At 37.0% G+C, this 12,503-nt stretch overlaps 1 protein-coding gene across 1 annotated transcript in view; it reads left to right on the forward strand.

The window, feature by feature from the left end:
- zgc:153039 (uncharacterized protein LOC767698 homolog) overlaps positions 1-11,186 on the forward strand; it is a 99,680-nt gene extending 88,494 nt beyond the window's left edge. Inside the window, exons 10-11 of the mRNA XM_043703016.1 lie at positions 6,475-6,621; positions 6,768-11,186. Of these exons, the coding sequence (XP_043558951.1) occupies positions 6,475-6,621; positions 6,768-7,609 (989 nt within the window). The 3' untranslated portion in view covers positions 7,610-11,186. The remainder of the gene's footprint in view (positions 1-6,474; positions 6,622-6,767) is intronic.
- Positions 11,187-12,503: the final 1,317 nt, after the last annotated feature.

Raw genomic sequence — 12,503 nt, forward strand, 5'->3', positions numbered from 1 at the left:
CCCTGCTACCCATTAATTCCAGTTTTCCTAGAGCTACACATGGTCAACTATGGCCTTGGTGTCAAGGAATGTCACTCTCACCTCACCTCTAGTATTCAGCTCTTTTGTCCATGTTTGAACTAAGGCTGTAATGAGGTCAGGAGCTGAGTGACCCTGGCGGAAATCAAACTGGGCATCATTGAGCAGGTTATTGTTCAACAGGTGGTGCTAGGGGTCATTTTACTCAGTTGGCTGGATGGTTGGTTTACGAAACAGTGTGATGCCAACAGTGAGAGTTCAATTCCTATCACTGGCTGAGGTTACCATGAAGGATCCTCCTTCTCAATCTCTCCCCTCACCTGAAATATGGTGGCCTTCAGGTTAAATCACCACCAGTCCTGTTTCTCTAATGAGAGAGCAGTCCAATGGTCTGGTGAGACTATAGCAACACAGAAGAGCTTTTTGATGTCACCTTCCATCACTTTAATGGGTGATTGAGAGTAGACTAATGGAGCAGTAATTAACTGGGCTAGATTTGCTTTTTGTATACAGGTCTTACCTAAGCAATTTTCCACAATGTTGGGTGTATGCCAGTGCTGTAGCTATACTGGAACAGATTGGCTAGGGAAGCCAGTCTTCAGGACTATTGCTGGAATGTTGTCAGGCCCCATAGCCCTTGCAGTATCCAGTGTCTCCAACTGTTTCTTATTGTCACATGCAGTGAATTGAATTGGCTGAAAACTGATATCTATAATTCTGAGGACCACTGGAGGAGGCGGAGATGAATTATGCACTTGGCACTTCTGGCTAAAAATTGCCATGAAAGCTTCAACCTTATCTTTTTTGCACTGATGCACTACGCTTTTCCATCATTGAGGATGGGGATTGAAGGGCCCAATTGTATTTGGGATCCCTTAGTCTTCTGTATTACTTCAATATTCAAGGATGTTTTGATTGTGGTTAGAGTCTCTTTTATTTATTATCTTTCATCAATATGCAAATACCTGCAGCCGCCTTCAAGTTGTACTGAATTTTTTCAGTGCTGCTATTTTATCTATTCTTATTGACCATTGTTCTGCCTCATTTATTTTTATACGCATTCAGACCAACTGTCATGTTTTCAGTGAGTACAGAGGCAAAGAACCCATTTAATATCCTGATCTTAGTACTTTATTCAATATACATTCAGAGGGTCGGTGCATACTTAATGGGCCGAATGGCCTTATTCTACACTATAGAGATTAAATGATTTTTAAAAAGTACTTCTTTGACTAGGTTTCTGGTCATAGTCATAGAGATGTACTGGATGGTAACAGACCCTTTGGTCCAACTCATTCATGCCAACTAGATATCTTAACTTAATCTAATCCCATTTGGCAGCATTTGGTCCATATCCTTCTAAACTCTTCCTATTATGTCCTCCCATATGTCAATGTCGTACTTTGTTTGATAATGCACCTTTGAAGCACTTGGAATTGTTCTCCATTATTTAAATATAAGCTGCTGTTATTGTTGAGTATTTCAAATATTTCCTGTTTTTTGTTCCAGCTTTCCAACATCTACAGTATTTTGCTTTCTTTGTTTTAGATCTCCTTTTTCACCAGTGATAAGACTTCCATTTTTCATTCAATCATTTTCTTTTCTTGTGCCTCTAAATTCCATTGTTACCTAGGAATATTTTTGCTTTGCTCTATTTATTTCCATGTAATGCTTTCTTTTTATAATACTAGTACTAATACAGTCTTGTTACTTATTTCTAAATTTCATTTCAACTCTCACGTTTGTATTCATTCAAGGAATACTAAGTTTTTCTAATTTTGATATCTAGTTTTCATCCCAGTCATCATCTATTTGAGAGTCTTGAATAGATTTTCTACTGTCGTATCTTCAAATCTTTCTTTCCAATATTTCCAGGTTCCTTAATGCTGAAAATTTATTTCTCATCTTTTAGGTTTTACAGTGTCAGAAAAAAAATCACCGTTTTGCTCAGAGCCAATTCTCATCCATTTTATAGACTTGTGCTGTAATAAATTCAAACTGAGCAACATAAATAGCATTTCAACTCATAAGCTTGTAGATGTTATTAAAATAACAAGCTTCACAAAATTGTGGTGTTTCATAAGTATAAAATGCTAACTTTATTGTAATATGCAACTGCAATGATATTTTAAAGGTCAAAATTTGCAGTACCTCCAAATGCAATACATTGTGCAGCACTTATCAGAAGCTTTGGATGTCTACTTTTACACTTTTATTAATGACCCACCCTAGGCTCAGTATGACCTTGAAGCAGTCTATTATAATAGCTTTAAGAGTCATTGTGAAATGGTCCACTAAGTGTTATGAAGGCTTTTTTCTTGTATTCAGTTGTTAAGAAAAACCTTCCATAAACCAAAATGCAATAACTCGTTTCTCACTTTTAAAGCAGTTGTAATTTATGCCAAAATCCACCAGTAATTTTAAATGGAACATATGAAGGAGGATATTCCAATACTACTGTAGCCTGACACAACCAATTCATTTGAAGAGACTTCGTTATTCGAAATAGAGTATGTTGCACTTTTATTTGTTTAGTTGTGTGAGGTCCTTAGACAAGTATAGAATTTTCCACTTTTGAAAGTCTCTGTTCCTAATACAGAATTGTGCAGCAGAGAAGGTGTTTATTTGACCCATCATGCCTCCACTGGCTCTTTGTTCAAAGTATTTTCCATTCTTCCAAATGTTCTCCTGCTTCTCTTTTAAAGTATATATATGCAATTTCCTTTTGAAATTGAATCTGCTTACACCTCCCTTACAGACTAGGTATTCCAGATTTCTCTTCATATTCCCTCTGGAAGTTTTTCTCGTTGTCTTAAATCTGTGGCCTCTGAATAGCATCCATCTTTTTATTAGCAAAATCCGTCTTCATTATATGATCCACAAAGTTCTGAACTGTCTGAACCTCCCTTTAATCACATTATTCAGGCAAACAATCTGATTTCTCTCATCTCTCCAGGCAACTGATCTCTCTCCTTACTGATGTCATTCTCTGCACTTTCATAACATTCTTTTGAAGTGTTGTGTCCTGACTCAGATACTACTCTAGCTGAGAACTCTTGATTGATTCAAGATATGTTAGCATCACTAAATATCCATATATATTTTCAACAGCTTTATCAATTTACTCTCGTAACAAAGATTTCTGTAAGTGAGCCCTGATCTTTCTTTCTTCGACATTAAAACATTTACCATTTATATTGCCTCTCCTTGTTTTCCTTCCAAAATGCATTACCTCTCTGCATTTTACATTTGCATTTTGACAACAGTACTTCTTTTTCTCTTTTACAAACTTTGAAATTATTCCAATTCTAGATCATTAACATATATCAAAAATAGCAGTGATCCCATTAATATAACCACTTCACTTCAGTGTGGAAAACAACCATGCACTAATCGTCTGCTTTTTGTTCTCGGCTAATTTTGTATCCATTCTATAACTGTCCATTTAGTCAATTTTGCTACAACTCTGCTGTAGCACTTAGAAAATGCTGTGGCATTTAACAATTTACAAAACATCAACTCCACTACCACCTTCGGCCCACCCCACTTCAGTGCACTTTGCCTTTTTGTTGGTTGTCGTTTTTGAACCTTGATCTTCTAAGTGACATTATTATTGTACCAATTGAAATGCTGACTATTGGTTACCTGTTTTATTCTGATCTTCATTTCATCAAGAATTTAATGCTGAAATACTCCCTTATGTCACCTTTCATCATTCTAGTTCCAGAAATGGGGTTCATATGGAACGTAAGAAGAGGAGTAGACAATTTAGCTCCTTGAGCTCGTTCCACTAATTTGTCAAGTTCATGGCTGATCTGTGGCCTAACTCCACATACCTGCCTTTTGACCATGTTTCTTAATATCTTTAATTTACAAAAACTTACCTCCGATTTTAAAATTGATCCAGTATCCACCGTGGAAACAATTTTCAAACACCTAACATTCTTTGTGTGTAGAAGTGCTTCCTAACATCTTTGCTGAATGGTTTGGCCCTAAGCATTACACTGTGTCCCCTAGTTCTAGAATCCCCAACCAGAGGAAATAGTTTATCTTTATCTACGCTGTCATTTCCTTTTAATTTCTTGAAGACTTTGATCAGATCAGCCCTTAACCTTTTAAGTCTGAGAAAATAGGACTACAGTTATTTGTATAATGTCTCCTCATACCTGGATTTCAGGGGTTAAGTTATCATTCCTGTAAATCTCCATTGCACTCCCTCCAAGGCCAATATATCCTTCCTCGTATGTGTGATGCCCAGATTTGCTTGCAGTACTCCAAGTGAGGTCGAAACAGGGTTTGTGTAAATGCAGCATAACTACATGCTTGTATTCCATTTTTCTAGATGAAAGGCCAGCATTCCATTAGCTTTTTTGATTATTTTCTGCACCTGTTCGTGACATTTTAAATATCTTCCACCTGAACCACCAAGCCTCTTAAGACATCCACTGTATTTAACTTCATACAATCCAGAAAATATCCTGATCAATCATTTCTTGCTCAAAAATGAAAAAGCTCAGACTTGCATTGAATGGCATCTGCCACAGTTTTGTCCATTCATTTAGTCTATCATTATCCCTTGTGTAATTTTATGCTCTCATTTACACTGTCTATAATGCCACCCAATTTTGTCACCAGCACATTTGAATATATGATTTTCTCTGTCGTTATCAGTATGATTAATAATTAAAATGAATAAATGGGGCCCTAATACAGATCCTTGTTGGACACGACTGGACACATCCTGCCATTTTCAGTACCTACCCATTATCCCTACTTTCTGTAGCCTGCCAATCAACCAATTTCCCGGCCATGTCAGTATATTGCCCTCAATTCTGTCAGCTTCTTTCTCCTTTGGCTGGTTTGCAATGCTTTGAATGCACTTCCTTTCTTTCGAATAGGAAGGTGTCTAATTTGTCCCTGACTTATACCTCCTTTCTGAAACTTGCCATTACTCATTTCCTGTTTTATCTGTCAGTATTTATTTCCAATCACCTTGTTGAATTCACTGAAATGAGCTGTCTTCACTGGAATATTATCATCTTATTTTGTCCTTATCCTTTTCCAAAACTATCAACTTAACTATATTTTGATTTCAGCTATCAAGTAGTCTCTTGCTAAAACACTTCATTCCTTGGGGCAAGATGCAACACTGCTTCTTCCTTCCTCGTTGGGACAGGAACAAGCTGAGAAATAAAATTTATTTTGCGCAAGTGTTTGGGAATCTCCCTTTTTCCTTTCCTGGTTCTTTCTCCTAGGTCCCATAACTTTTCTAATATTACATCTTTCTAAAGTTTCCCTAAACTTACCCTTCTATTTTTTTCCTGCTATTTGCTGGCCTGTAATATGTAACTGCTTCTCTTTTCCATTCCTCTAAGCAAATAGATACTGCCTTTTTAAACCTCAAGTACATCATCCCTTTCCAGGGATATAATGGTCACTCTATATACCCCCCACTCTATGTATATTTCCCTTATCTATACCTCCTGAAAATAGATGTTCTTTTATCACTTTCTCTCATCACTCTTTGACATTAAGCTAATTTCTTCATTTATTTTAAGGATTACCTCAATAATAAGCATGTGTTTTATCTGGAATGACCAGAGGGCAAATAGCTAATCATTTCCAAAACAAGAAATGTACTTTTATTACCACATTGCATTTTATACATAACCTTGCTGCATATGAAACTGTCTGTGCTGACTTATTGTGACAACATGATGTATGCCATTTATATTGCTGAACCAGGTTCTACAAAATTGCATTTGTTTAAAATATATTTCATCATGCAGCAGAGATTTGATAACTTGATTTGTGAAGAAATATAAATCCTCCCAGAATTGTTGTTATTGCACATATTTAATCTAGCAAACCACATGGATGGTGGTCAGCCTTGTTTGAGAATTGTAGGACAAACCACAAGCCGCATGGTGTCTATATTGAACCTATATCCTTTAAATGGAAAGGCTACTGTTCCTGGTGCAGAGGCCAGATGAAAGGACGTTGAGCATTGCTGAGTTGAGCAACTTGTCTTGTTTGCTTTCAGAGCATTTGTGACTACCATGTAGAAATGCAAATACAGATCACTGAATATTTAATACAATGACAATATTAAAACAACAAGTAATAGTCATGGTATTTTAAGCCCTGCTTTTGTCAGTTCAGTGCCTTGCAATGACCACGAAGTGTGGTCATTAATCTTGCCAGGAATACCAATAATTCGGCAGTAGCCAGGAGGGGGAAGTAATTTCATTGCAATGTTTCTCATTCAACAAAAATTGATATCATTTTAAAAGTAGTTATCCAACATCTGGTGTGACTTCAATTTGCATTTCAACAAATATTCAAAACATTTCCAACTGTTATCTCCTTTTACTTTAAATATAAAGCACAAAGATCTTTATAAAATCCAATGACATTATTACTAACATTCGTACGTATGTTCTGTTCCTTTTATAGATGAGATGCCTTCTGACCCTCTTCAAGCACAATATGATTCCTGGCTAAGTTTAGTTGATGCACTGAATGTAAAATCATTTGTCAGCCTTACGCTCTCTGACTCAGTACGTCATGGAGTTCAACATCTTTTATTCATCTCTGGTCTAGGTAAATAACCCGTAAAATAGCAATTCATTTTAAACAAATGTTTACCTGAATTTAGTTTGTTTGTTGGTAGCCAGTTAGAGTGAACTTCCATCAATACTTGTCATTATGGTACAATAGGTTACTGTTCTTTTTGCTCTGTTTTATAGGTGGAATGAGACCCAATACTCTTATCCTGGGTTTTTATGATGACTGTGTTCCTGAGGATGGTTTGGAACAAATTCCAGCATTTTCATGTAATAGCCCTTCTATCACAAACGGACAAGATTGCAACTTGCAGCCTAACTTTCCACCAGCCAGAGATGCTTCGTCATCAAAGGCACTGTCAGGCAAAGAGTATGTGGCCATTATTTCTGATTCCATCAAAATGTTAAAAAATGTTTGTTTAGCCCGATACTTCTGCCAGCTAAACAAAGCAGAACTGTTTGGTCACAAGAATAATGAGGTCTCCATTGATGTGTGGCCACTCAATCCACTTCGCCCTGACAGTGCTAATTATGTTGATACTTGCAGCCTATTTCTATTACAAATGGCATGCATTCTGAACATGGTGCGCTCCTGGAGGTCAGCCAAACTGCGTATTTTTCTGTGTGTTGAATCTGGAAACAGTTCTGGGGAGCAGGAAAAAAAACTAAAACAACTTTTAAAACAGCTGCGTATCAAAGGTTCGATTAAAACTCTGCATTGGGATAGCGTTACTGCCCTTCACTGGCACAAACAGATAGTTCATGAAGATGGCCGTGAGGGTAGTTTTGCAAATAACTTCCCATCAAATGCAATGAAAATCTCTGATGACTATTTGATGGCAGTAAACAGGATGATTTTAGAGCAAGGTGCCCATCCAGCTATCCGATTTCTGTATCTGCCACGACCTCCTGCTAATACTGCACTGCATGAAAGATATCTGGAGCAGCTTGACATAATGACCAAAAACCTAGGTCCTACTCTGTTAATTCACGGAATTAGTGCAGTCACCAGTATAGATCTTTAGATTGATTGAGTGCGGACGTTAAGAACACTAACGTATGTTGTAGTTACGTTGTTCATAAAGAGGTATGCAGGAAATGTTTGTTACAATGAAAACAGCCAATTTTTACCACAGACCACACTTGAACAAAAGCATTAAGCTATGATGCTTATGTTCAGCTTTTGGTGCAATGTTTCTTTTTCCCTTATTTTTATCATTATTCTCAATATAAGGCAAAGATGTTGAGTTGTTGCTCTATCCATCTGCCTTGTTTTAAACTTTCACAGGATGTCAATGTGTCAGCAAGGTGAGCATTTGTTGGCCTTCCTCAATTGCTCCTTGCTACACCATTTCCGAGGGCATTTGAGGGTCAATCACATTATTGTGGGCTTGAAGTTACATGGAGAACAGACAATGTAAAGATTGCAGATTTCTTTCCCTAAAGGACATTAGTGAGCCAGTTATTTTTAAAAAAACAATTGACAATAATTTCATGGTTACCATTACTGTGACTAACTTTTGGTTCTAGATTTATTAATTGAATTCAAATTCCACCAGACAGCATGATGGGATAAGCACCCATGTCCTCAGACCTGAATAGATTGAGACCAGCAAATTTACCACGACACAACCACTTCCCCTGTAAACTTGTCATCAAAGTAATGCTTCACCAGATTTGAGGAGCCTTTGAAGCATTGAATTTTTGTGAAAATGGGCACTTGGAACTGTCAGTACATCTGAGTTATGAAGAAATGGTTCTGTTCCACCTCCTGAATATGCAGCAAAAGAAAAATCAGCAGCTTTTATTCAGTTTTCTCAAGTGCATGGCCTCAAATGTTGGGTTCAAATATAGACCATTCCCCTCCTATAAATGTGTGATCTTGTTAACGATAATCTGAAATAATTAGTTGGGTTTGGTTTTTGCTCCATTTACAGGTAACTTGCTGCACTCTGACAGGATGTATAATAGAAATCATGATGTGAACATTTTATGATCTGAGAAATGTTAAGTTTATTATTTGGAAAATGGATAAATATTTGGTATGTATTCAAAGCACATGTTTAACTGTGTAAACAAATAGTGCTCACTTTAAGGATGATGTCTGTTTGTTTCTATTTTAATGGTATTTTATATGCTTATGGCAAAAATATAACATTTTGATTACGTATGACTTTTTTGTATGATAGTTCCATGACAAGCCTCTCAAAAGAGAAGTTACACATTTAATTGGTTTTCTTAAAAGCTGTGGCTGGATTGAATGTTAGTGAGTTAGGGTTCTCAAAATCTACGGCACTTCCTTGGGGTGGGCCCGGCCAAATTAAATGCCTGTCAGGATACCACACCCCCAGAGAGCCATTACACAATCGGATGCCAGCAGCTTTTCGATGTGAGCAATACCACCGGGAGCAGGGATTTCACTACCGGTTATTGTCGAATTTCTGGACTTTAGTAAGTAAAGTCAGGATTAGAGTCATTGGCGGGGGAGACCTAGGAGCTTGGAGGTAAGGAATGGTTTCCAGCATGACCTATCTACTGATACTTGGTGCCTAACACAAAGGGATCTGTTAATAAGCCATTGGCTAACCTGCCGAAGTTTGCTAGGGTGTCAATCAGAAGGCACAGGAAAGGCGTGTCCCTCATTAAGCCCCGACCCACTATGGAAGAGTTTCTCAATTCAACCCCTTTCTGCATCCAATTTAGTTGGCTTTCCTGCTGCTGAGAGAGTAACACACAGTTTATACAGCCAATTGTGGACCAAGCTGTGACAGGCTGCATCCAATACCATTCCTAGTTTTACTGGTTATGTATTGTCAAAACAATAGATTTACATGCATCACAGTGGCGTTTGTGATTGTAGTTCATTTAAAATAACTTTTAAAGTCATTTCTACTGAGAGATTATAAATGAGGATGTTGAAGATGCCATGGAGCTTTGGGAGCGTATATAGAATTTTAATTCATGTACCTGGTAATTTGTATGTATTTCACCTTGCAGACATTAACAGAACCCGTTTCCTGATTCAGAATGAAGTCACCACCGGCTTCTCAAAATGTAAAGTTGCAAATTAATCAATATTAGAATACAAACACCAATTGACCTGAGCTAGTCTGCTGATGCTCTAGGCCACATATGGCTAACTGATTATAATTTTCCTAAGAGCTAACCTGAACCAGGTTCGAGCTACAAACCGAGCCTGATTGTAAAAGGAACAAACGCTAAAAAAAATTGTGATTTGCTTTTAATTGTTCACAGGAGGAAATCGATTGTTACAAATGGCACCATGTTTCTGAAGATTGGAGCACTGTGTGTTACATGGCTAATGTGTTACTACGTCAATGCTTCAACTGGCTTTTGACAAATTGTATCTCAGCAGAGTTGGTGTGTGAGGCAGTTAGAAAAGTCAGCAAAAGAATTTCTTGTATTAATGAATAAACTAAAGCTGTAATGATGTAACAAGCAAAACCAGAAATTGCTGAAGAAACTTAGCAGGTCTGACAGCATCTGTAGAGAGAGAGAAACAGAGTTAATTTTTTGAGCCCTCTGACCCTTCTTCAGCAGTTCTGAGAAGGGTCACTGAATTGAAAACATTAACTATTTTGTCTCCTCAGATGTTTCTCGACCTGCTGAGTTTTTCCAGCTTTTTGTGTTTTTGTTTGTATCAGATCTCCAGTGTCTGCAGCTCTTTAGTTTATTTAGAGGTTGTAGCACAGTCCGATTATACCACTTAAATACATCTGTCTGGTTACGGTGGCGTTCATCTCTCAAAATGGTGTTTTCAAGTCAAAGTCTGAAAGTTTGTACAGTGAAATTATTGCCTAAAAGATTACAATTCAAGACTAAATACCAGCAGAATTATTATTTGTTCCAATAATTCACAATTCCAGTGTGAATGTATCCAGCTTGGATGGAAAAGTGCCTGGATTGGCCAAATTTCTCTTGATAGAAATAATTGTTTTAGGTCAAACAGAAATGTCATAGAAAGACTTCTCAGGTGGTTGCTGTTGCTTCAGTAGTGCACGTGAGCTGTTCTTAAACTGCTTTTGTTTTTAATTAAAGTATAAGTGGGGAGATGGTGTTGGTGACATGGAATAACAAAAGGACAGTAAATAATGAGCAATGGGCATTATTGTATATTTACCACTGATACTAGTCATAGGTTACCTAAATGTAGAAATCATTCCAATCAACATAGCATGAACAAAATTTACAAAGATAATAAAATGTAAATATCCGCCCTTTGTATTTTATTGGTTTGATTGTAAGTACTTGCAATTAATATGAATAATTTGAAAAACTCTATGGTACATGGTACATTTTTGGGTGAGTGCATCAGCAGAACTATTTTCAGGCCTGGATGCAGCTTGGTTACAAGCGTCCACTGTATTATATAAATAGCATGAAGGATGGTGGTTCAAAATAGGAAGAAAAAAAATTGAAGGGGCAGAAAGTTTATGTTTATAACAAACAGAATTGCTGAAAGGGATCAGCAGCTCTGACAAGCTTTTGTGGACAGAAGTCGTACTCAGTGACCATTCCTCAGAACTGATGGTAGCTAGGAAAAAAAATGTTATGTTTGTATTTGTTTTAAGAAAGAAAACAACACATTTTAGAAAATATTTTTATGATTTTAAATGTTAATTTCTTTTCACCAATATATTATCATTTTAATTCATTCAGTCACCCACTGATCCCATCCCATCCACCCTTTCTATTGCTTCTGCATGTTTCTCCATACACTTTGATACTCTCCATGGTGCCATTCTCCCTCCATGCTGTATTTATCTCCTGTATGCATCCTCCATACCATTTCATCGAGTTTCCAGTATGAACAGAACTCCTAAACCCTGTAATAACACTGAGAATTTGTTTGAACATTTCATGAAGCTGGCAAAATAAACAAACAGCCATTCAAAAACCTCTTCAAAACATTTTAATCCTGTTATAAGGTCCCCTTGATAAAAAGTATCCTTTTTAAGTGCTCATAGCTCTGTGAAAATAAGAAAGAAAAATCTTTTCAAAACACTTCAATTTTATTATTTGGTCATAAAACTGTCAATCAAAGAAAACACACAGTCCCCTTCACAGCTATGTCAATAACACCTGCTAAGCTAAATCACGAGTAGGGCTTGGAACTCAACCAAGCAGTCATAATGAGGTTATGTTGCTCAACGAAATGAACAAACCCAGTAGAGCATAATATGTTGCAGTCTTTTGAAGTTGCATAAACAGATGGCCATCTGTTCACTTTTTCAAAATATTCAAATGTCTGGACTTCTTTAATGAAAAACTAAAAACATAAGATCCAGATAACAAATAAACATTCTAATCTCAATACTGTTGAATGCAGAAGAATACTTTATCGATCCATACTCAAATGCATCTGAACACTTTCACAATGCTAATCAATTTAGTTCATTCCTGAAGAAGGGCTAATGCCCGAAACGTCAATTCTCCTGTTCCCTAGATGCTGCCTGACCTGCTGCGCTTTTCCAGCAACACATTTCCATCTCTGATCTCCAGCATCTGCAGACCTCACTTTCTAATCAATTTAGTTGTCACTATCTTTTACGAACAAAACCCTATCATTAGTATTCAAAACGTATTTAACTTCATAATATCATAAAAATATTATGATATAGCACAGAAATAGACCCTTCAGTTCAACTTGTCCATGCTGATCAAGTTTCCCCAAGTCTCATTTGCCTATGTTTGGCCCATATCCCTCAACCTTTCCTATTCATGTACCTATCCAAATGACTCTTAAATGTTGTAACTGTACCAGCATTTACCAATTCCTCCATATGAACCACCCTCTATGTAAAAACGTTGCCCCTCAGGTTCCTTTCAAATCTTTGTTCCTTCGCCTTTTAAAAAATAAATACCCCAAGGTTTGAATTCCCCTTCTCTAGGGAAAAG

Source organism: Chiloscyllium plagiosum, chromosome 13 (assembly GCF_004010195.1).
Source record: "Chiloscyllium plagiosum isolate BGI_BamShark_2017 chromosome 13, ASM401019v2, whole genome shotgun sequence".
Classification (NCBI taxonomy): Eukaryota; Metazoa; Chordata; class Chondrichthyes; order Orectolobiformes; family Hemiscylliidae; genus Chiloscyllium; species Chiloscyllium plagiosum.